This window comes from Vanessa cardui, chromosome 11 (assembly GCF_905220365.1).
Source record: "Vanessa cardui chromosome 11, ilVanCard2.1, whole genome shotgun sequence".
In the NCBI taxonomy this organism is placed as follows: Eukaryota; Metazoa; Arthropoda; class Insecta; order Lepidoptera; family Nymphalidae; genus Vanessa; species Vanessa cardui.
Window position 1 is genome coordinate 11,810,553 of NC_061133.1, and position 22,611 is coordinate 11,833,163.

The 22,611-nt window shown below is 32.5% G+C and overlaps 1 protein-coding gene across 1 annotated transcript in view; it reads right to left on the bottom strand.

The window, feature by feature from the left end:
* Positions 1–8,740: 8,740 nt before the first annotated feature.
* Positions 8,741–22,611, bottom strand: part of LOC124533730 — a 100,123-nt gene continuing 86,252 nt past the window's right edge. The window contains exons 6-9 of the mRNA XM_047109182.1: positions 17,880–18,016; positions 14,485–14,665; positions 13,296–13,447; positions 8,741–8,874 (exon numbers count right to left, since the gene is read on the bottom strand). Coding sequence (XP_046965138.1) covers positions 8,765–8,874; positions 13,296–13,447; positions 14,485–14,665; positions 17,880–18,016 — 580 coding nt within the window. The 3' untranslated portion in view covers positions 8,741–8,764. The remainder of the gene's footprint in view (positions 8,875–13,295; positions 13,448–14,484; positions 14,666–17,879; positions 18,017–22,611) is intronic.

Below are 22,611 nucleotides of genomic sequence, written 5' to 3' on the forward strand. Positions count from 1 at the left end.
TTGTCGGTTCTGCGACAAATATGACTAGCCCACTGCCACTTCAGCTTACTAATCCGGTGGGCTATGTCGATGACTTTGGTTCTTTGACGGATCTTTCTTTACTATATTGTCCATGTATTATATACATAAACCTTCTTCTCGAATCACTCTATCTATTAAAAAAACCCCATCAAAATCAGTTGCATGATTTTAAAGATGCATGCATAGGGACAGACAGCGGTAGCGGCTTTGTTTTATACTACATATGTATGACGATAATGAACAAAAAAATGACATATACTTTTTTTTTAAATATTTGTTTATTTGGGTAACAATTCTTATTGTTTCGGATACAATTCATTTAATTCGTCCATTTAATGGATGTCATCGTGATTTTTTTATATATATAGTTCTACGAGTCTAGCCGTGCACGGATAAAATTTTCGTTCGAAATTTTAATTAGTATTTACTTGAAATAGAAAATGAATAAAATATTCCATTTAATTTTAGTAATAACTAACTTAACAAGATTCTTGTTCAACGGTTCATAAATATAAGATATCAAATATCGAATAGAAGATATAATCTTTTCAATGAAGAAATAGAAGTAATGAATAGCAATTGGCTTCGATTGACACTGGCAATGAGCTATGACACGGATGTACAAATAAAATTATTCCATCGCTACGGTAATAAATAATATTATGAATGAAATTGAAAGGATTCACTCGTGCTGTTCAATCCACCGACGAAAGCATAAATAATACATCATAGTACGCGTTTATTTCACATATTTACTTAACTTATGACAGACTGGCTGTGCCCGCGAACTTGTACGTCATTAAATATAACGAAAAAAAATATTGTTGTAGCTTAAGTAACTCCCTATTATGTTAGTTATCTGCCAGTGAAAGTCCCTTCAAAATCGGCTCAGCCGTTTCAGATATTAGCTGGAACAAACAGTCAAAAATTGTAAAAAATGTTATTTTGGTATATGTACCGTGAATAAGTACATATGCATTGAGTAAAAAAGGGCTATTTTAATATTACAAACAGACACTCCAATTTTATTATATGTACAGATTCTGTATTTTGATTTAATTTCATTACAAACTGACGAGCATAGCTCAGTTTACTACCCGGCTGGTAACTTTTTTTCGGTCTCTAAAATTAATTAAAATTTTAGTGAATGGCAATTAAGATTCCAAATTCAAATTTCTCTTTAATTGCTGCTTTCTAAGGCTGGATCTCTTCAAAATAAGAACAGGATCAATTATGTGCAGTTATCCCATAATCACTGGGACAAAAATATATGGATAAGTTTTATTGTGATATTTTTGTTACAATATTATAAATGTCAATCATAAGTACGGCGAGGGATCAATCAAGGTTATTATCATATTCATAACAACTGATGTATGTTATGTTGTCTTAGATTTTCGCGGTTATTACACATTGAAATAAAACTAGTTTTAACGGATTTAAATCGCGTATATTAATTATTTTTATCATCCCGACGTTTCGAGCACTTTACAGCGTTCGTGGTCACGGGTAGACTACAGCTGATGTATGTTTCAGCACCATCATCATCAGCCTATTGCTGTCCACTGTACATAGGCCTCCCGCAGAGGGCGCCACGTTACTCGATCCTCTGCTTCCCTCATCCAGCTTCTACCGGTGATCCTGCGAATGGTCGAATCTGACGTTTTGCAGGATGTATGTTTGCTTATACGCAAATCATTGAATCATTCAGTCTGCATTATATTTGCTTTTGATTTAAAGTAAGTGAAGTGAAGTAACAGCCTGTAAATTCCTCACTGCTCAGATAAGGCCTCATCTTCCATTAAGGAGAGGGTTTGAAATGCGGGTTGGTGGAATGCACATGTGGCAGAATTTTGAGGGAATTAGACACATGCATTTCCTCACGATGTTTTTCCTTCACCGCCGAGCACGATATGAATTGTAAATACAAATTAAGCACATATATATAGTGGTGCTTTCCTGGGTTTGAACCCGCAATCATCGGTTAAGATGCACGCGTTCTAACCCCTGGCTTTTGATTTGATCAATTGTTATAAAGTTTATAAGCTAATATATAGCCCTTCGATTCACAGTACTAGAAGAAACACATTCAAGGTCACGGGGGTTCATCGACCTTTAACTATTTAAAACTAAAAATCGATCATAATATGTGTCACATCAGCAGTGACCGATACGTACCTAATTCGATCAATAATGTACTGTGAATAGTTAGTTCCATTTTAGTTCATTGAAACGAGCATTTAGATCGAAATTTAAGCTAGTTAGCTGGATTTTGAATATAAAGTAGTTTTAGGCCTACGCTTATTACAATCTGAATAACTTATACCATCCCTAAACTTACATATCTGAACCGTTTGATTATCTATATTAATATTATAATTTTGAATGTAACTCTGTCTGTCTGTCTTTCGTGACCAAACTGTTGAACCGAATTTGATGAAATTTTTTATGAAGCCAACTTGAACTCCAAGAAAGAACAACCAACAGCAAAACGCAAACGAAGCCGTCAACCAGTCAAATAAATGTTGAGATATTTTTTGTGCTATTAATAAATTTGAATCAGTTGAACACAATTCTTAAAATAATCTTCAATTCTTTCAAACATTCATTGTTTATGTTAAAACTATATAAGTTTTATTATGACGACGTCCGTGGTCGAGTGGTGTGTACACTTCTATGTTGCCTTGGGTCTAGGTGTTTGTGATACCGTCGTTACTTCTGATTTTCCATAATACAAGTGCTTTAGCTACTTACATTGGAATCAGAGTAATGTATGTGATATTGTCTCATATTTATTTATTGACTATTTATTATTACGCTAAGATAAACGAAGTCAGTAATAATCCCCTATTTCTCTGATACTTCTGCCTCATGTCTCTTTTCAAACATACAAGATACAAATCGTAATTTACATTACGGAAGATTTTTTAAGAAATCCTATTTTTATAGGTGAGGAGTGTATTTTTAAATCTAGCAATTAATAACGATTATTGATTGAACAGTTTTTATTCATTAATATCATATATACGATAGTTTGAAATATTTAAAGTTTTGTGTGTTCAATATATAATATATTGTATAAGGCTAACACTTAAATTTTAAATAGCATCTGCTACTGTTTTGACGATAGATAGATAGATAGATAGAGAGATAGATATTTTTCCTATATATTAATCACGATAGGGTATCAGTGGACACCTTTTAGTTAGGAAACTGGAGTTTTTAATTAAAACACTTAAATTTGGAATAGCTTGAAAGCTGCAAATTTCTCACATCATATTACAAAATTAATTAAATGTCATTCTCAAAATTCTTGCTATGTATTTTACCTTCTCAATTTTATTAACATACGACCAATTAAAACTGGGTCAAAGCGTCCGGTTAAACAAAGTTTAATACTGACACCCGGATACGTCAAGTCAATATTCGCTTAGGTACGTATCTGGATAATATCAGGTATTTCTCTAAGGGATAAGCGTATCCACGATCGGTATCGAATGAGGAAAAACACGAATTATATTTCGAAAGTATGTATTCAAGGAAATGTGCACACATTCAATTATTTCTGACTACCTATTCCTCATCTTGCCATCATCTACGCGTTTGAGTTTAACAAGAAGAATATATTATTGTAGCCTAAGTGACTTCTTATTATATTAGTTATCTACCAGTGAAAGTCCCGTCAAAAGCGGTACACCAGTTCTAGAGATTGGGCGGAACAAACAGACAGACAGACAAAAATTGTAAAAAAATATATTTTTGTATATGTACCGTGCATACATACATTTGCATTGAGTAAAAAAGGCCTTTTTTAATATTACAAATAGATACTCCAATTTTATTATATGTATAAATTATTTATATAACCTAATATGAATTTCGTATTGATTTTTACAAAGTCATATTTATAATTGAATGTGATTAATTAGTAGAAAATTAACTATTTAATTTATAAGCTTTACTCGTAATTAATACAGATTCACATTTTCATAACATTATTTTAAATGAAGAATTAAAATAGAAATTTAATATTACTTGCATATTTTTTGTAGTGTATCACTTTGTAAATAATTGAGTAATTAAAAAAAAATGTATTACAAGGTGAAATGTTTCGAAGTAAAGCTCCTCAAAAGTAAAAAGTATTTTGTCACTTATTCATGTAAGAAGTCTACAAATATTTGTTTTACATAATTGTGTACTCGTATGTACAGTCAGGGTAAGAAAAGGTTCGTCACCTTAAGATCTATTTTCGTACACTCAGTATGAGCGATAATCTGCTTTACCGATTGAGAATGACATATTGCGTCGATTTGTCACAATTATTTGATATTAAAATTCAAAAGGTACTAAGAGTTTAAGACTTGATAAAGGAATGAATTTGAAAACTGACGAAGGTTTTCTTACTCTAACTGTACATAATTCTGTAGAATTCGCGAAAATTCGCACTTGAGTTAGCTAAAATAAGTATCGCTCTAAAAGACAACAATATATTTATTGGTGGTAGGGCTTTGTGCAAGCCCTCCTGGGTAAGTACCACAACAGTATGCAGTATTGTTGTGTTCCGGTTTGAAGGGCGAGTGAGCCAGTGTAACTACAGGCGCAAGGGACATAGCATCTTAGTTTCCAAGGTTGGTAGTTCATTGACGATGTAAGGAATAGTTAATATTTCTTACAGCGTCAATGTGTATGGTTGATGGTCGCCAACCTATTCCATAAAAAAAATAATTGTGGATCTACCAAATAAACACAATATTTTACAAATTAATACAAGGCGTTTTATGGTTAGGATAGGTCAATATGTGACGTTTAACTGTGATATATGTACTTAATTCTGTAAGATTTTTTTGTCGTATGGGGATGACTGATATTTTAGATGAATATCTAGCTTAACTTTCATTATGATATCCTGCTAACTGATAATGATATACCCAGAAGATCGTAGTGCTTATCTGTGTACAGAGTGCATCCTTTGGTGTCTTAATTTCACAATCCGACGACCCATAAACTGTGATCCGGTGGCATAAAGACTGTAAGTATCTAAACGACAGCAAAAACAACAGCCTGTAAATTCCCACTGCCGAGCTAAAGGCCTTCTCTCCCTTTGAGGAGAGGGTTTGGAACATATTCCACCACGCTGTTCCAATGAGGGTTGGTGACTAAACGACAGATTGCTTACTATTTGTCACATTTATCAATTAGATACACCTGTACGAAATATAATTACAAGATGATATCAATTTAGATAACATTTTAAAAACACACGTGACCATCAACGTCGCAACGATTTAAAAAAAAAACATTCTCCACAAATTCAGTCAACTGCAGGACTTTTATAGTGCTCTCACATTACGAGTACGTAGTACGAGGTCCGACAAAAAAGTGCGAAGTTACAGAAACGTTCTTAAAATATTTAAAAAGCGCTCGTGTGAACCGTGCATTAACCTACACAACGTGTTTAAGTAATATTCATCAGTCACGCAGTCGTCGACATTTTCACTAACGCTCTTTTTATTTCCAACAGTAAAAATGATAGAATTTCATCTATACGTTTCTCTACCTTGTGTAATAATTTTAGCATTTTCCGAGGTTAGTTTATCTTTTATTTCGTCTAGGTTTTCTGATAATACAGTTATGTATTTCAAGATAAAATAAGTTTCTTGAAAGCAAGGCTGAATAACAAAACGACTTTGAAGATTTTTAAGGTGTCTTTTCTAGTTTCGGGATAAAAAAAGTTTGAAAATGGAAATTAAAAAAGTTGATCGTGGTTAGGGGTTTGAGTTTGAAATGTTTGTGTAGGAATAAGTACTTAGCTGGGAAATATGGCGCTGGCTTATTTTACGGATTTTTTAAATTGAGAACGAAAGATTTTTTTCAAATAAAGAACGTCGTGGAAGTGCGATAAATGCTTTTTTATTTCTATCTATATTAGCTGAGGTCGGAGACCTGACATAAAAAAATTTGCAAATCTCGAAATTCTATTGAATTTCAATTTAGATCAGTCTAGGAAAGCGAGCGAAAAATTTTAACGTACGCTGAGTGTATACGCTGATAGTGTAATCGATACATTACGAAATTTTTCGACTAAAAGATTGAGTGAAGCTTAGATAAATGTTAAACCTTTTAAATACTGTTATTGTTAAATAATTTGTTGTTATTATGCAAAGTGGAATAAATAAATTTTCGTTTGTTATTTGTAATAAAGAGATGATTTCGCATATGTACTAATCGAAACTTTCCAAATGGCGATGAGAACATTTTAAAATTGACATTGACATTTCAAGACAAGATTTTGTTTATTTAAAAAAAAAATTATCTTTTGTTCATTAACACCAAAAAGCTCACGAAAAATTTAAGTTCAATTGGTGCAGAAAATTAATCAAATTGACCAATTCGATCCACTGATACTAAATGTACTGGAGATAGCCCATTGTAGATCACCAACCTGATTGATAAAAAGTTTAGTATGAGCCAGTAAACGTAATTTACTGGATTAAGATCCCTTCTTTCTTCTAGGAGAACACCGTGAAGAAACCATGAGTCTAATTTCAATCATATTCTGCCACCAAACCGTATTGGATCAGCGTATAATAATCTCAAGCATCCAACTGATGATGATGATGATACTTTTTAATTTACCGCTACTTATCACCTGGCCACGGGAAATTCGCAGACGCGAATATTCGCGCGATGCGAACGGCTAAGCGTCTGCGAATGAAACAAACGTATTAGACCGGGAGATAACAATGACAAAATATTTGGTCATTTGTACCAATATGGCATTTCTGCCTTTACGTAATTAGACCCCTGAAGAACCGCCATACTGGTACAAATGACCAAATATTTTGTCATTATCATCTCCCGGTCTATATAGCAATGTACATGCTTCGCCGTTCGCACTGCGCGAAATTTCGCGTCGGCGAAATTCACGTGGCCAGGCGGTTAAAGTTAAATACCGGCTTATAAATAATATTTAATCAGATACCTATCATTAATTGCCAGGTGGATTTCATGTTTATGCAAAATATAATGTACATTTTATGCACATATTGTATAATTTACCAGCTAGTAATTGTTTCCTTATTTTTGTATTTAAATATTCATATTTCCACCATAGTTTTTGTGGCTATAATATTATAGCATGAAAGTTATAAATACAATAAAATAATATTCGAAATATAGTTGAAATATTCTTATATAAGAAGAAGTTATTCTCTAAGAAGGGTCTCGAAATTCATCGCAGAACGAGCATGAAATGACAGAATGTTACTAGCGATATTGACTAAAATAATTATAAAAGAATATTGAATATACGTATTATAATGGCATATCACCAAGTGGATTATTAGAGAGCTACAAAGTTAATATTTAAAAGAGACGCTTATTGTTTATTTTTACATAAACTCGACTTTTAGCGAAGAGATCATTTATTCTTATCATAACATACTAAAGCTGAAGAGATAAAGAGCTTACTGTGTGTTGTTTAGAATATTGTTACTCGTGTTCCTTAGTATAAAATACTTAGTTTTAGGTCTTTGGACGATTAAGTCTGGGTACCAAGCACTCATCACATATTGTACCAATACTTCTTGCTTGAAAGGTGGAGACTATTAAATATTTCTCACGGTGTATTGATACATATACGTTGGTTTATGAGCAGTGGTAATCACTTAGGTCTATCTATAGTCTATTCCAGTCATAAAGGTCAAAAGATAAAACAACAATGTCAAAGCTATTGATATTATGGAGTTACGATAGAATGCAATTTTGGATGTCGATGACAATGTTATTGGAAATTTGGAAGTTAAAATAAAGTGAAAACTAACGGCCCGTCCCGGCTTTGCATGGGAGGATATAAGTTTATATTATATTTTAACCTTTTATTAATATTTTTTGTAATGTTTAACTTTGTTCTATAATATGTAGTGATAAGTAGTTAAGTGATATAGAGTTTTTCTATAAATCATGATATATCTAGAATTTTTAGAAGAGCACAGTATATGTATAGCCGATCTATTGATAAATCGCATGAAATTCATAAATATATTTTTTGTTTATTTTTATTGCTTCATCCATTGCTGAATAGAAGAGTAGGTAAGTAGAATAATATTTTTTTTTTTACTTAAAAAGCAACAGTTTTCTAAAACATTAATAAGAAAGAAAGTAAAAAGAACTTCCATAAGACTTCCCGAATAATTAACGATAATGACGATGAAGATTACTTGAATGTATTAAGAGAGAATACCACCACCTCTGAAATGGAGTTTCATTTCGTTAAGTCAATAATACTGGCCGTAACAGTTCACAGAGATCGTATTTAATTACCATAAGAAGCGAACACCTGAACGCGAAAACTGAATTGAAATCCATCTCGGTTGGATTGAATCGATAAATCCGTATAATAACCACAGTTACGATCGCCTCATAAATATGCAAACACTCGAACTTCGTGTATTATTCTAAATTGAAGATAATTCTGGTGTGAATTTACTTAAATTACGTTGAAATTTTGGACATTAATCATTTAAATCTTGTTCTGAAATTTAATCACTTGACAATAGAAATGACAAAATCAATGGAAATTTTGATTGTATAATATAATACCAAAATCAAGGCAATGAATCTATTTTATAATCTTTTGATATTGCGTTGTTTCATTGTCAGCAGATTATTTATACGTTTATTAGTTTTGTTTTGATAGTAGAAAATAAAACAACTAGAATAATCAAAAATGAACAATTTATTGTTATACAATATTACAAGTTCGTAAAACTAGTAACGTCGCGAGCGTGAATACTAGACGTAATGAGACCCTCTTTAATCCCTGTCCTTGATGTAGCTCAGCCAGACTTTCCCCTGTAATAAAACAAATAAGTTTAGAAAATAATTTAAGGAATCAAAAGTTATTATCCGGCTCGAAGGACCAATTAATTTTACTAAGTTTCAGATAGATAGATAATAGATTTTATGAGAGAAGTTATGAAAATAGGTTCGAAAATTAAATTAGTAAAATTAATTTTGATTTAAATTAATTAAATCACCTAATGCATTTACCAGACAATTGTGTGGGTAAAAATTATTATGCAAATATATTTAAGTATTCGATTCGATTCGATATTTAAAAAAATTAAATCAACTGACGTATGTACAACTAAATAATGTATTGCACCAACGGGAATAGAGCAATTTAATTTTGACGAATTAAAGGATCTCAAATATGGGTAACATTTATGTGCTATTGTTTTTTTTAAATGGTTGTCTGAGGTGCAGCGCTTAGACATATGTAACTACGAGTGATGAGAATGAGGAAACGAGCGTAGAGGAATAAAGGGAAAGATGGCCTTGGATGATGAATGGAGTATATGGTGAAGGATATGAGAGAGATGGATGAACGATCAGATGAGCAATATTAGAGGTGAATGCAAGGAAAGGATATGCTGTGGCGATGACAAATAATTCACGATTAGAGTATAGAAGAGAAGAAAGATTATTTTACGAACACATTATAAAATACTAGTAGTCGCCCGCGGCTTCGTTCGCGTTTTTGGGTGTTACTTGTCATATCATGTTAGACAAAAGAGTAAAGTAAAAGTAAAGTAAAGTAAAGTAACAGCCTGTATATTTCCTGAATTCACATGTGGCAGAATTTCGATGAAATTAGACACATGCAGGTTTCCTCATGATATTTTCCTTCACTGCCGAGCACGAGATGAATTATAAACACAAATTAAGGACATATATATAGTGGTGCTTGCCTAGGTTTGGACAAGCAATCATCCGTTAAGATGCACACGTTCTGACCACTGGGCCATCTTAGCTCCTACAAAATGTAGCCTACGTCTTTTCCAAGAAAGTTCAAATTTGCTTCATACCAAATTTCATCAAATTCGTTTTAGCTGTTTAGTCGTGAAAGAGAGACAGACAGACAGAGATACTGCCACATAATAATATTAATATATATCTGTTTTCCAATTAGCTATCAAATCATGCATGTAACGGTCTATAATAATATCAGAAAGCAGAGTCATAGGTAATAGTCAATTTCAACAAGATTTATTGAGGTAGAAACACTAAGGGATATACAAAGGGGTATAACATTGCATAACAAATTCGTAAACGATCATATTCAAGCCAGTATCGGATACCGCACACGTGTCTTGCTCGCTTCGGATTATTGTCATCGATTTGCATATTGGATAATGTCTCTGGCTACCATTATATTGTCTTCCGAGTATTGCTACTGCAATATTTATTGAAACGAGGATACCGTTATGTTTGAAGTTAACCTCTGTACATTTTGTACTGGTTTATTAAATGTTGAAGCGACGAAAATGATTCAACTTTGATGATTTTACTTCATTTATTGTATATAAGGATCTTTAGCTTTTTGACGACTTCCGTGGTCGAGTCGTGTGTACACCGGGTTTTCATGTTACGCCACTTCGAGATCCCGGGTTCGATTCCCGGCCATGTCGATCTAGATTACCATTAGTTTTCTGTACCGTCGTTACTTTTGATTTTCCATAACGCAAGTGTTTTATCTGCTTACATTGGGATCAGAGTAAAGTATGTGATGTTGTCTCATATTTATTTATTATTATTTATTTATTCTGATGTTTTCTTTCACTATCATACAGGTTGAAGTGAATTTATGTAACAGAAACTGGGCACTCCACTAGACTATAATGATGAAAAAATCTTAGAATTATCATAGATTAACGACCCGCCCCAACTTTGCTCGGGTGCAATGATCTTACTAAATATACAGAATTTTATATACAACGTCCGCAGCGTTTCGTCATAAGACAATAATATGTACCTCCATGCATTTAAAGTATGTTATATCTTTGACAATATTCATTGAAATTACATGTCTGTAAGTGGCCTTATTGATCTATATTAAATGCACAATATAAAAGTAAAAAAAGTAAAGTAACAGCCTGTAAATTTCTCACTTCTGGGTAAAGGCCTCCTCTTCTATTAAAGAGAGGGTTTGGAACATATTCCACCACGCTGTTCCAATGCGGGTTGGTAGAATGCACATGCAGGTTTCCTCACGATGTTTTCCTTTTACCGCCGAGCACGAGATGACATACATATATAGAGGTGCTTGCCTGTGTTTGAACTCGCAATCATCGGTTGAGATGCACGTGTTCTAACCACTGGGCCATCTCAGCTCTAATGCACAATATATTCAAGGTATTTTATTAATAATATATTGTGTCTGTGTTATACATGTAAATTTTTGTCTTGAACAAAGCTATCACATAAAATAATCGCATCAAAATTTGTTAGTGGTTGATAGTTTGGTAGTTTTAAATATTTAAGCATACACAGGGAAAGACAGACAGCAGAAAATGACTTTGTTTCATATTGTATACTGGAGAAAACAAAAACAATTTATTTGTCTGCCGATACCGATACGTTATTGTATCATAAATCCACATATGAGAAGTGCAATGACACCGGAAAGAAAGTGATTGGATACAGAAGAAGGATCGGTTCATTTATAGTCTGTAATTCTGTCTATATTTATAGCAGAATACGTACTCCGAAACTTTCTCGGACTAACGTGATTTCATTTCGAACTAGCATGCAATTGAAAATATCAACTCCATTCCATTTTCAAAAATAGTTGCTTAATTCATTCTCAGACCCAAACAATCACTATGAGATAATGATAGGGTGCTATACATTGATTGTAATTAAATTATATTGTTTCATTATAAATTCTAATAAAGCACCAATCTATAACAGTCACTACAGCTGTCGAATTTTTGAGATTCTCAGCTACATATCAATAATGGTGTAAACGCTTTGTCGATCAATGCACCTTCAACTCTTTGGAATTTTGAAGGCATCAAATCTATTAGTTGGCAAAAAGTGTTGGAATGGATTAATCAAATCAGATCTTAGGCCATCATATAAATTCACTAGGATGATAGCTCTCAAAGAGATAAAGTCTCCACTTTATGACGATTTCTTATAGATAATATAACATGTAATACCCTATTGCACCCATATCAGAATCAACGAAAATTAACAATGGAAGATCTCTGTTGTATCTTTAATATGTAGTATCATCATATATATACATCCGAACCATTTTATAAGAAGATAAAATGTTCGGCAATTATTACAAAGCGATGCTAGCAATCATATGATTATTTTATGGAATTGATCTGAGACTGTTAGTGAATGGAACGACGATGACTGATGAATGAATGCTGATGGACCTCGATTAGTTTTCCTTCTATCCTATGAATGGTTCGGAGTTCATTGTCTCCTAAATACGCGTAGGTCAAATACCTTACATTCTGTACAAATAGATCTTCATATTTGTTAAATAGTTGTAGGGTAGTCGATTCATTTTAATGACAATAACAATTATTGATAAATCTATATTAATATTTTATGTTAAAGTAATTTTGTCTGTCTGTTTGTGTGTCGCTCTTTCACGACCAAACCGCTGTACCGAATTTGATGAAATTTGGTTTGAAACAAGCTTGAATTTCAAGAAAGGCTTTTTTTTGTCTAACACATAACAACAAACACCATGAAACGCAAGTGAAGCCCCGGGCGACTAATAGTTGAATATAACTTAGTATGCATAAAATAAATAATTTATAAAAAACTTAAATTCAATTAAGGTATATTAAAAATCTTCAAGCTAAGAAACCTTTTTTAGAACAAGCCTTTAATTAATATTTGTAAATTAATAATCTTACTAATATTTATAAATGCTTAAGTTTGGGAGGGTGAAGTTTGTAACTCAATTACGCGAGAAATTGAGAACAAATCTGGATGAAATCTGGCATAATGATAGATTATGCTCTGTAATAGAATATAGGTTACGCCAATTCTGTTAACTTTCAGCTCAATTGATGAAACCGATTTAGTAATTAATCGCCATGGAACGTCTGGTATATGTGAAACATCGAAATTTAAAGTAGTGAAAGACTTTACTATTATGAAAGAAAAGGAAATTATAAAAGTGCTATATAACATCAATTTTGTTACTTTTTTATGATGGATGTTTGCGGACTAGCATATGGGCCACCTAATTCTGTTCCGGTTTGAAGGGTGAGCCAGTGTAACTACACGTACAAGGGACGTAACATCTTAGTCCCTAAGGTTGTTACCGCATTGGCGATGAAAGTATGGTTAGTGTCGCCATCTATGGGCGATGATGATTACATACCATCAAGTGATACATATACTCGTCCGACCCTCCAATGGCATAGAAAATCCAATAAATATTAGTTCCAATATATTACCCTTAATAACATGTAGATAAACGTGCGCTGGTGTGGGTGTGGGCGGTGGAGCACGCGCGATGCTGCAAGTGTATCTCCCCGCATCATCATTTCGCACACGTGCCACACGGAGCACGGAGTTAGCGCCGTTCGCGCCGAACTCTGTCCGAACACTGCAAAGTTTGTCTATGAATTAACTTACTCTATTGGTTCTGACTTTAAACATTGTAATTAATTTATGTTGTTCAATACAGCGGTTTAACTAGTCCGAAGAGAATTACGACAATACCCAAATCTCATTAATTAACAAAGCATCAAGCTACAGATTATTTACTGATAAATAGTAAAAAGTATAATAAAATATCTCGAATGTAAAATTTAAATGGAATTAGTATATTTACGATACCATCACTACACTATTGATTTTATATTTTCATTAATAAAATTTGAGATATCGATGCGTCATATTTTAGTCCAGGTTCTATATTCTGTAAGATTAAACTCAAAACTCACCGTAATACGTGAACGTTAAATATGTAAGTCATATGTGTTTTTGGTAGCGTTGCCAATGTGTGGAGAATTCCCCAAATTGCGGGGAATCGCAAGTTGATCGGGGATTGGTGTGGGGATTGTCGTATGTGGGGAAAATGAGGGGAATTTATACTTATGCGTTTTATACCAAAACTATCGGTAATTGATTGTTTATCCGTCAGTACAAAAATTGAAATTGTAGTGAAATATACTTCGAAAATTTGATTTTATTGTTAGGAAATGAAAAATAAACATACAATAACATGATTTTTTTTCCTTTATTTCTGTGTTTCGGGAATTTGTGGGGAAATGGGGACATTTGTTTTCCAATTTGGGGAATATCGCTAAGATTTTTGGGGAATTAGGTGAATAGGCATTGGCAACCCTGGTTTTTGGCTAATTATATAGGAATATAAAATATAACGGCCCTACGGATCAAAATGAAGTATAGGTAAGTAAGTCAGCTGTGAACATTTCACGATTGAGGTACTAAGTGAATTATTTGCTATTAAGTTTTTATAAAACAAAATAGTAGCTGCGAAAGGAATCAATCTATAATATAGATTTATATAAAACGTTCTTATATATTTTAAACTTTTACATGCAGCGCCATCTAGTAATCAAATGATTCAATACAATTTAATTTAATAAAAATAATTTGAATTTTTATATGACTTACCTAATACCTCCCCTAGTCGTGTCATCATTAAGCAAGGCCTCCCTTCGGTACCAGAGAAGCGACGGGCCCCCTTCCATACGCAGGCCCCTCACTTCACATCGCAGAGCTACGGTGCTCCCTAGCTCACAAACTTGTTCAGACACCTCAGCGCCAGCTCCGTCCACGATGCGGACTGACACCTCTGTAAGAAAGCAGAATTAACATCAAAATATTCTTTATTCAAGTGGTCTTTAAGAGAGTTTTGAAAGGTTACGGAATACGGAATAAACTTAAATTAATAAGCTTTACCGGATTTATTGAAAATAATCAGCAAGCAACCTAGTAGTTTTTTTTAATTAAATATATGCTCAAATATATAGAATATATTTTGTGTTAGGAATAAGATTAGTATTATATAGATGCATATTTGCCTATACAATAAAATTCTACAAATATACATTATATACATTAATCTACATATTGTTTAATTTGGAATTTAAAATAGTATAAATAAAACTTTAAATAGTATAAAAAAGGCATAATCTGTTTCTGTCTGTACCTCGGCTCGATTTAATATAGCAATGGATTTTGAGATTATTTTCACAAATTGATATATAAATGTTTTGTGAAATGATTGAACTATTACGATTTTCTATATAAAAACAGTTTTCGTACACATGCACTATCACTGGTAAAAATCTTTATTGATGAATGGCACCCATGTGAAGCCGGAGCAAGTCGTTAGTATTGATATAATCCGTGCGATCAAAATGGGATCCGTTCTTTTAGAACTGAGACACGCGCGATCCCGATAGCGGTAGCGTTAGCAAACTAGTTCTATAACTCTCGAGATCGGATGTAGTTACTCATTTGTTAGTGTCTAACAGTCATAAAATAAATATTGTGCAATTATTTGAGTGATAAGATCATTAGGATAGTGGCGTAAAAAATAAACTAAAATTATTATATTATATATTTAAAAAATAATGTTGCTGTAATTTAAAGTTATGCATTCTTTTGTTTTTTTTTTTTTTGGTCCATTGTGGACATGCAGTGTCGCAGATTCTACCAACGAATCCAACTTTATATATAGGTTCATGTACAATTAATTGTAAGGTTCTTTATGAGTAATTAAAGTTCTTTAACCTGAATAATTAGAATGGGAAGTAAAAATTTGAAAAGACAATTACAGGAAATTATTCTTTCTGTTGTACATATAGAGACGTACTTTATTCAGAATTTTTTTTGTTAACGCTCCTTTACTCAAGAACTGTCATTTTCGATATACTTTGACAAAGTTCCGTCCCATTTCTATAGCGCGCGGACTATGTTTCAGTGTTAACAATTTACTGTATTATATGTTCATACACTAGAAACATATAATACAGAAAATTGCTTATGACTCGAAAAAAATGTTATATTCTAGGAGCAGACTTATGGCTAATTAGCCGTCTCTTTCAGACTTTCCAAGTTTAATTAATTGTAGAGGGATATAATTACATATAGCATGACTTTTATTATTACGAAATATAGTATTTATTCTTATAAAAGAACACGAACATTTATTTATATGAATAATCGAGTCCTGGTAAGAAGCAATTTGTATTTCAATCGTAAAGCGCTGAACAGCGATTAAGGCTGTTACGCGATTTTGATGCATGTTTACTTTACATTTGGTAATTGTCATAACCAAAATCGCATAGCACTTGTCGCTAACTTTCAAGTCCTGCAGTGGGTTTCAAGTATGTTCTTGCAGAACATTTATACAGCAAAGATAAAATAACCCTTGACCATAATATTGGATCCAAGGTATTCCAATATTTGTATGTTTATGAAATGCTGGCTTATTCAAGCAAATCTTACTTGCCAAAATAATTTATTTGAATATAATAACTGGTTATCAGGTGGTGAGACTGTTCTTATCCTTGACGCTATCAGACTTATAAATCGATAGCGAGCGCTACTAAAACTTTCTACAGAGATAATTATAGTGCTATTTGTTTGTTTCCAAATAGTCATGGCAATTATTGGTATTTATTTTTAGAACCAACAGAACGGTTTTTGGACAAAGGAACCAATAAAGTAAAAAAGTGACAGCAAATAAATATCCCGGGGATTAACCCTTTTCTCCGCATCATCTATTAAGAAGAAGAAGGCTTATAGTGAAATTCCATCATGCTACCTGGAATTACTGGCTATGGAATTGGAGTAAATAAATACGTAGTTTACATTTGGACTAAAGATTGATCTTATGAGTTTAACGCTGTTTAAAAATTATCGATTTTAAATTTGATATATAGATATTCCAATAAAATTACGACCACCGTGGTCGGGTAGAGTGGACAACGGTTTTCAATGGTACGCAACTCTGAGGTCTCGTGTTCAATTCCCGGCCGAGTCAATGTAGAAAAAATTTATTAGTTTTCTATGTTGTCTCGGGTCTGGGTGTTTGTGGTACCGTCGTTACTTCTGATTTTCCATAAAACAATTACTAAGTAGCCAAACTACTTACATTGGGACCAGAGCAAGGTATGTGATGTTGTTCAATATTTATTTATTTATTTAAAATGAAGTTTTATTTTACTAATAAAACCAAGTATGCAGTCACCAAAAGTTTCTTTAGCACGGTCCTAAAATTCCAATGTTACATGCACATAAGTCTGGTGTCCGTATTTTGTTGAGAGTTGTTTTGCATACTTTCCAATCGGTTTAAGCGTTTGGGTCACGCCTGGGTCCCAATCATACACGTGTTCCGAATAAAACCAATTTACTGGGTGCTGCTATTCTGGAAGTTGGAGGCTTCTCAAATTCAAAGCATATGTCGGAGTTTTTTGTTCAACGATGAAATGAATCGATCTAGATCCAAAACTTGAAAAGGAGAATGTTGAATCAGAACAGACATTTGTAGTCCTTAAAAATGCGGAACTCTAGACTTCGAATATCAGAGGGACTAGTAAAAGTTATTGGTATATCAGATGATCTTTTATAGCAGAGAAGAGTTAATTTCGAATTGCTTTAATTGGTCAACTATAATTATGATTACGTATGCTGGAATAGTAACCTACAACGACGGTAACGACCGCTGTACATACCTATTTAGTTAGTTAATTTTTTCAAGTTATGAGAAAGCATGTCAAACTAAGCAAATATGTACATAACAAGATATATTTTATATACTGGGTCAATAGAACGTTCGTTCTATTTATCGTAAGAATCCGATAAGCATTTAAAGTAAATCCTATAACAATACGATTTAAAAAATACTCATTAAATAAGTAGGTTACTTTGGCTATGTTTTGAAGCTGCAATCTTCAGGTAAGTTGCACGTGTTCTAAACACTAGGCCATCCTAGCTCACTTTATTAAAGACACAAGTTCAAAATTCATATTTATCGCATAGTATTAAAAAGTACCTACCTGGTACTCTCAAAGTGACCCGAGCAGTTCGTGGTGGATGAGCTGACAGCTGGCAGTCATAAAAGGCAGCGTCAGCAGGTCTCACTTCTTTCACTTCTAATCTCCAGATGTCTGGTGGAATGAAGCGTGCTGAATACCTGCATAACAATTTAAGGTCGTAAATAATTATAAGTATTTAAATCCCGATCAATTCCCATCTGTTTACTACGTGCCAATTATTTAATATTATATTCATTTATTTCATTAATTATGTAACATATTAATTTAAGTACAATACTCTAATTGTAATATAACTTAATTCTTACAATTGTTTTGGCTAAATCGATATTACTATTTATTGATGACTTTATCTTATTTTTTATTTGGTGATTTTATTTTGTAAACGGTTAGTTAAATATTCTTTGATATTTTGGTTTTTTTTTGGCTTGGCATTCTTGTATTCATATATTATGTAACAAATTATATTAGTTTTTAATAGTATTTAAGTTTTTAATATTACTTAAAAGTGTATTACTTTGTATTTAATTTATCAGTGCTGTAAATGCCTGTAGTGGTGTATCACACTGCACTGGTCCGTGTACTGTTATTACATAAGTGTTATTGTGAATATGTCGATGGTGTTTCAAATAAATCAATAAATAAAATATGTGCAATATAAGTGTGTCTTAATTAATAGAAGAATGTCGCTTTGTTGGCGAGCATTAATAATTGCATCACAGTTTTATATATAAGAAATAAGTACTCCCTTATAAAACTGATTGGCAAAGTGCTTATTGGACAAGTTGGCAGGTTTAGGTAGATTGTGGATTTGGAACCGCACAAGATAAATATTTCTATTGACTGATAGCAGTGTTTCAAGTCGCTGATTTATGGGACATCCGATGGGGTTGCTTACGCGTCTGATTGTAAAGTTTTTAATTGCTTCACACTTTTATTTATTTAATAAATTTTGTCAAAAGTCATTTTTTTATATATGTAAATGTACCTGCTACACAAAATGTCTACTGACAATTACCAAGTCATATAAAAAGACAGAGGTAAAGTTAAAATAACTAGATGTACTCCTCCCTCACAAGTGTTCCAATACGCTGTTCCAATAGGACTTTACCAAGTGGGACACGTAAAGTGCACAAGTTTGTGCGCAAACACAAGTACATATTCCAACACAACCTGAAAGAGTTATTTTTTGTAGTACTTATTACATAAAAGTAGCTCTTAAGTAAACTTATTTATAAATGACTAGTGATCCGCCCCGGCTTCGCACGGGTTAAACACTTATAGTAAACAAGCCCCGTTTTTTTTTTGGTATAGGTTGGCGGACGAGCATATGGGCCACCTGATGGTAAGTGGTTACCATCACCCATAGACAATGACGCTGTAAAAAATATTAACTATTCCTTATATCGTCAATGTGCCACCAACCTTGGAAACTAAGATGTCACGTCCCTTGTGCCTGTAGTTACACTGGCTCACTCACCCTTCAAACCGGAACACACCAATACTGAGTACTGTTATTTGGTGGTACCTACCCAGACGGGCTTGCACAAAGCCCTATCAATATTTTTTTTATTATTAGTTTAATCCCCGTCCCTTGGGAATGCCGAAATATCCATCAAATAGTTTTTAGTTGTTGTTATGACCTAATAATTATAGTTATGGAGATAAAGCCCCTTTGGTTCCCATAATAAATATATCCTCATAAATCCCATTTATTTCCTATCCCGTGGAAATTTTGAAAAATTCCTTCTTCTAGGATACTCAAGGTATAAGCGTGCCAAATTTAAAGTCTCTAGGTCCAGTGGCTATGCGTTGTCTGTCAGTCACTCAGTCCATCAGTAACGGAAGAGTATTATACAGGGTTATTGGTAACTGGACGTATATCCGTTAGGAGGTGATAGGGGTGACTATTTGCAATAATTTTAACCCCCATATGCATAATCCAAAAGTGAATCATTTTTGAGTTATCACGTTTTTTAGTTTTTTTTCAAAATTTGTCAAAAATGCAACTTCAAAAATTTTTATAAAAAAAAAATTTCAATTAATATCTATTTTTTTTCTTTTGTTTTATAAAACACTGGATATTTGTCAATATTTAAATAATAATTATCATGGGAGACGGAAAACGATATTATTTCGATATTTTTAAATTTTTTTTTTCCTCAAAAATGCATCAAAAACAAAAAAAAATCTTTATGAAACTTGGCATCCAGATTATTTTAAAAACATAACCGTTTTCTTAGCTTTCCAAAAATGTATAAAAAGGAAGGAAATTATTTCAAAAATCAGCAGAAAGGACGCTGGTGGACATTCGTATTCGTAACGTAACAAAATTCTACAATAAAAATGAAGTGGGCTATATAATCATTAATTTATTCGCTCAATAGTCAAAAGCTGTCATAGATATCATACACCATACGTATCATAAATTCCTAAAGCTATATACATCAATTGAACATACGTCGTCCGTCAGTGAGTGCAGGTTCGCTCGACAGGTTTATGGCGGCATACTACTCACGTGATGTCACCTCTCGGCAGCCGTGTACCGATTTATGTGTAATAGTTAAAATTTGTATTACATAGTTGTGTTTGTATCGCGATATAATTTGTGCTCTTAATACCACTAAAAACAATTACGTATGGTATTTAATTGAATTGTAGGTAATTTCGTAATTTTAAAATTCGAACAATTTGTTTCTTTTTTTTCATTTTGTCTAAAGCTTCTAATAAGGCCAAGGTCATGTCATGTTAACTGTGATTCCACAATGATAAATAAATAACAGTTCCTAGAGTATAAGACAAAAATGTTGCCACATAGAAAATAGTTTATAATATAATCGAAATTTTATTTAAGGTTGTTGCTATTAATAGATATTATAGTTAACAATTAATTAATCTCCCATAATGTTTAGATTATTGAAGATGATGTGTGAGATATTGATGATCAAAATGAATTAAAGAATATTTCAAAGCGCAAACAAAAATGTTCGTCCATGAACCTACCAACATCCTTCATTATTTTATTATATGTATAGAAAAATGAAAACAAATATTTCCACAGAGTAATGGTCACGTAGAAGCAACATTTCAATTTCACGTTCATCTGTGCGAATATTCGTTTGCGCGACAGGTTTATGTGGAGGTGATTTGTTCTGCCTTCAGATTACTAAAATACCTTTAACAGTGAACAGTGTAATATTTTTAGCTAACTGCCAAAAGAGGTCATCGATTCGACGTTGTTTTAGGCTTAAATTTTTTGAAGACTGCCGATTTATTTCTTTTATTTTTTGGCATAGAATTTTATGAATATAAGATCATATGATCAAGTGGCACATTTTTATTGTATTATAATAATTAAATGTCTGTTTTTTAGGCTTTTATTCAATTCAATTGGTACAAGGTATTAAGCTAAACTCGCGGTTACTTTCTCTAAGCTAAAGTGTGTATCCACAATTATTATACTACTCTTAATATACACGCATATACATATGTATATGCACACTCATACACATTCATCCACACACATACATATGGAAGAAGGTCAAATGTAATCAACGTTTATTTATGTACATCTTTTTATTTTTATCTAGTTTATTCTTTGTATTCTTTTTTAAATATTACATTTACTTTTTAAGCAATGATTTACGTCATAAATTTCCTAGTTTGGCTACAGATGTGATAACTATATTGTTTGCACCTTAAATTACTTTGTAAGCTTGTAAACACATTTTTGGCAGTAAAATATTATTATTATTTATTAAGATATTTGCAATTAAGTTTGAAACATTTATATACGGTATATGTATATATCTCAATGTATCTAATCAAATTGTCTAAATATTTAAAACTATAATAGTACTGTATGTCGGTTTGAAACAAATAATACTTCAGCACGATACATAATTATAAACACTTATTCTATTCCACGAGTCGAATTCCTAGAGAACAAATTGCTCGCACGCCATTGGTCAATTCTGATATAAGCGGGACTCCGGTATGTAAGATAATCGTAAGAAATGATTCGTTTGAAGAAGGAATGAGCAAATGAGCGCACAATATAAATTTCCTCTGGGAGCTCGTTTCGTGGAATGAACTTAAGGTAAAATATGCAAAAATCTGTACAGTAAATTAACTCATTAATTATGTTGCATCTAAAAAGTAATTTTCAAACAAAGTTTGTCAATGGAAAGTTTCTAAATAGAATTGATAGAGTTTATTTCGCGGGCTGTGATTTTTATTTAGTTGAATACATATTGGTTTTGCAATGGTTTTGATTCAATTACAAAATAAACTAGGTTACATTTTTTGGGGCTTACCTCGGTTAGACAAAATTGAATAGACTTTACTTTTAAAGTTTGTAAAACCATCACTCCGTTTAATAATCGACTTTTTCAAAAAAATACTCAAAATAATATAACTAATTTATAAATTAAAATAATGTATAAGACAATAAATTGAATACCAAACTATACTAGAAACTTTTATACTATTAACATTTGCTTTCAAATAATACTCATCAAGATATTAGAGAGTACAATATCGAGGATCTCAAAGCAGTAAGTATATGATCGTAAAACGTTACTACGTGTTAAGCAATATTGACTATAACATTTATACCATTTAAAGGATATACGCATCAAATTTGCGTAACAGTGTACTTAAGTTGGTTTCCAACAATTGAAGACCAACATTCAAAGTGAGTTCTAGCACAATATCATTGCTGACTTCCTTAACT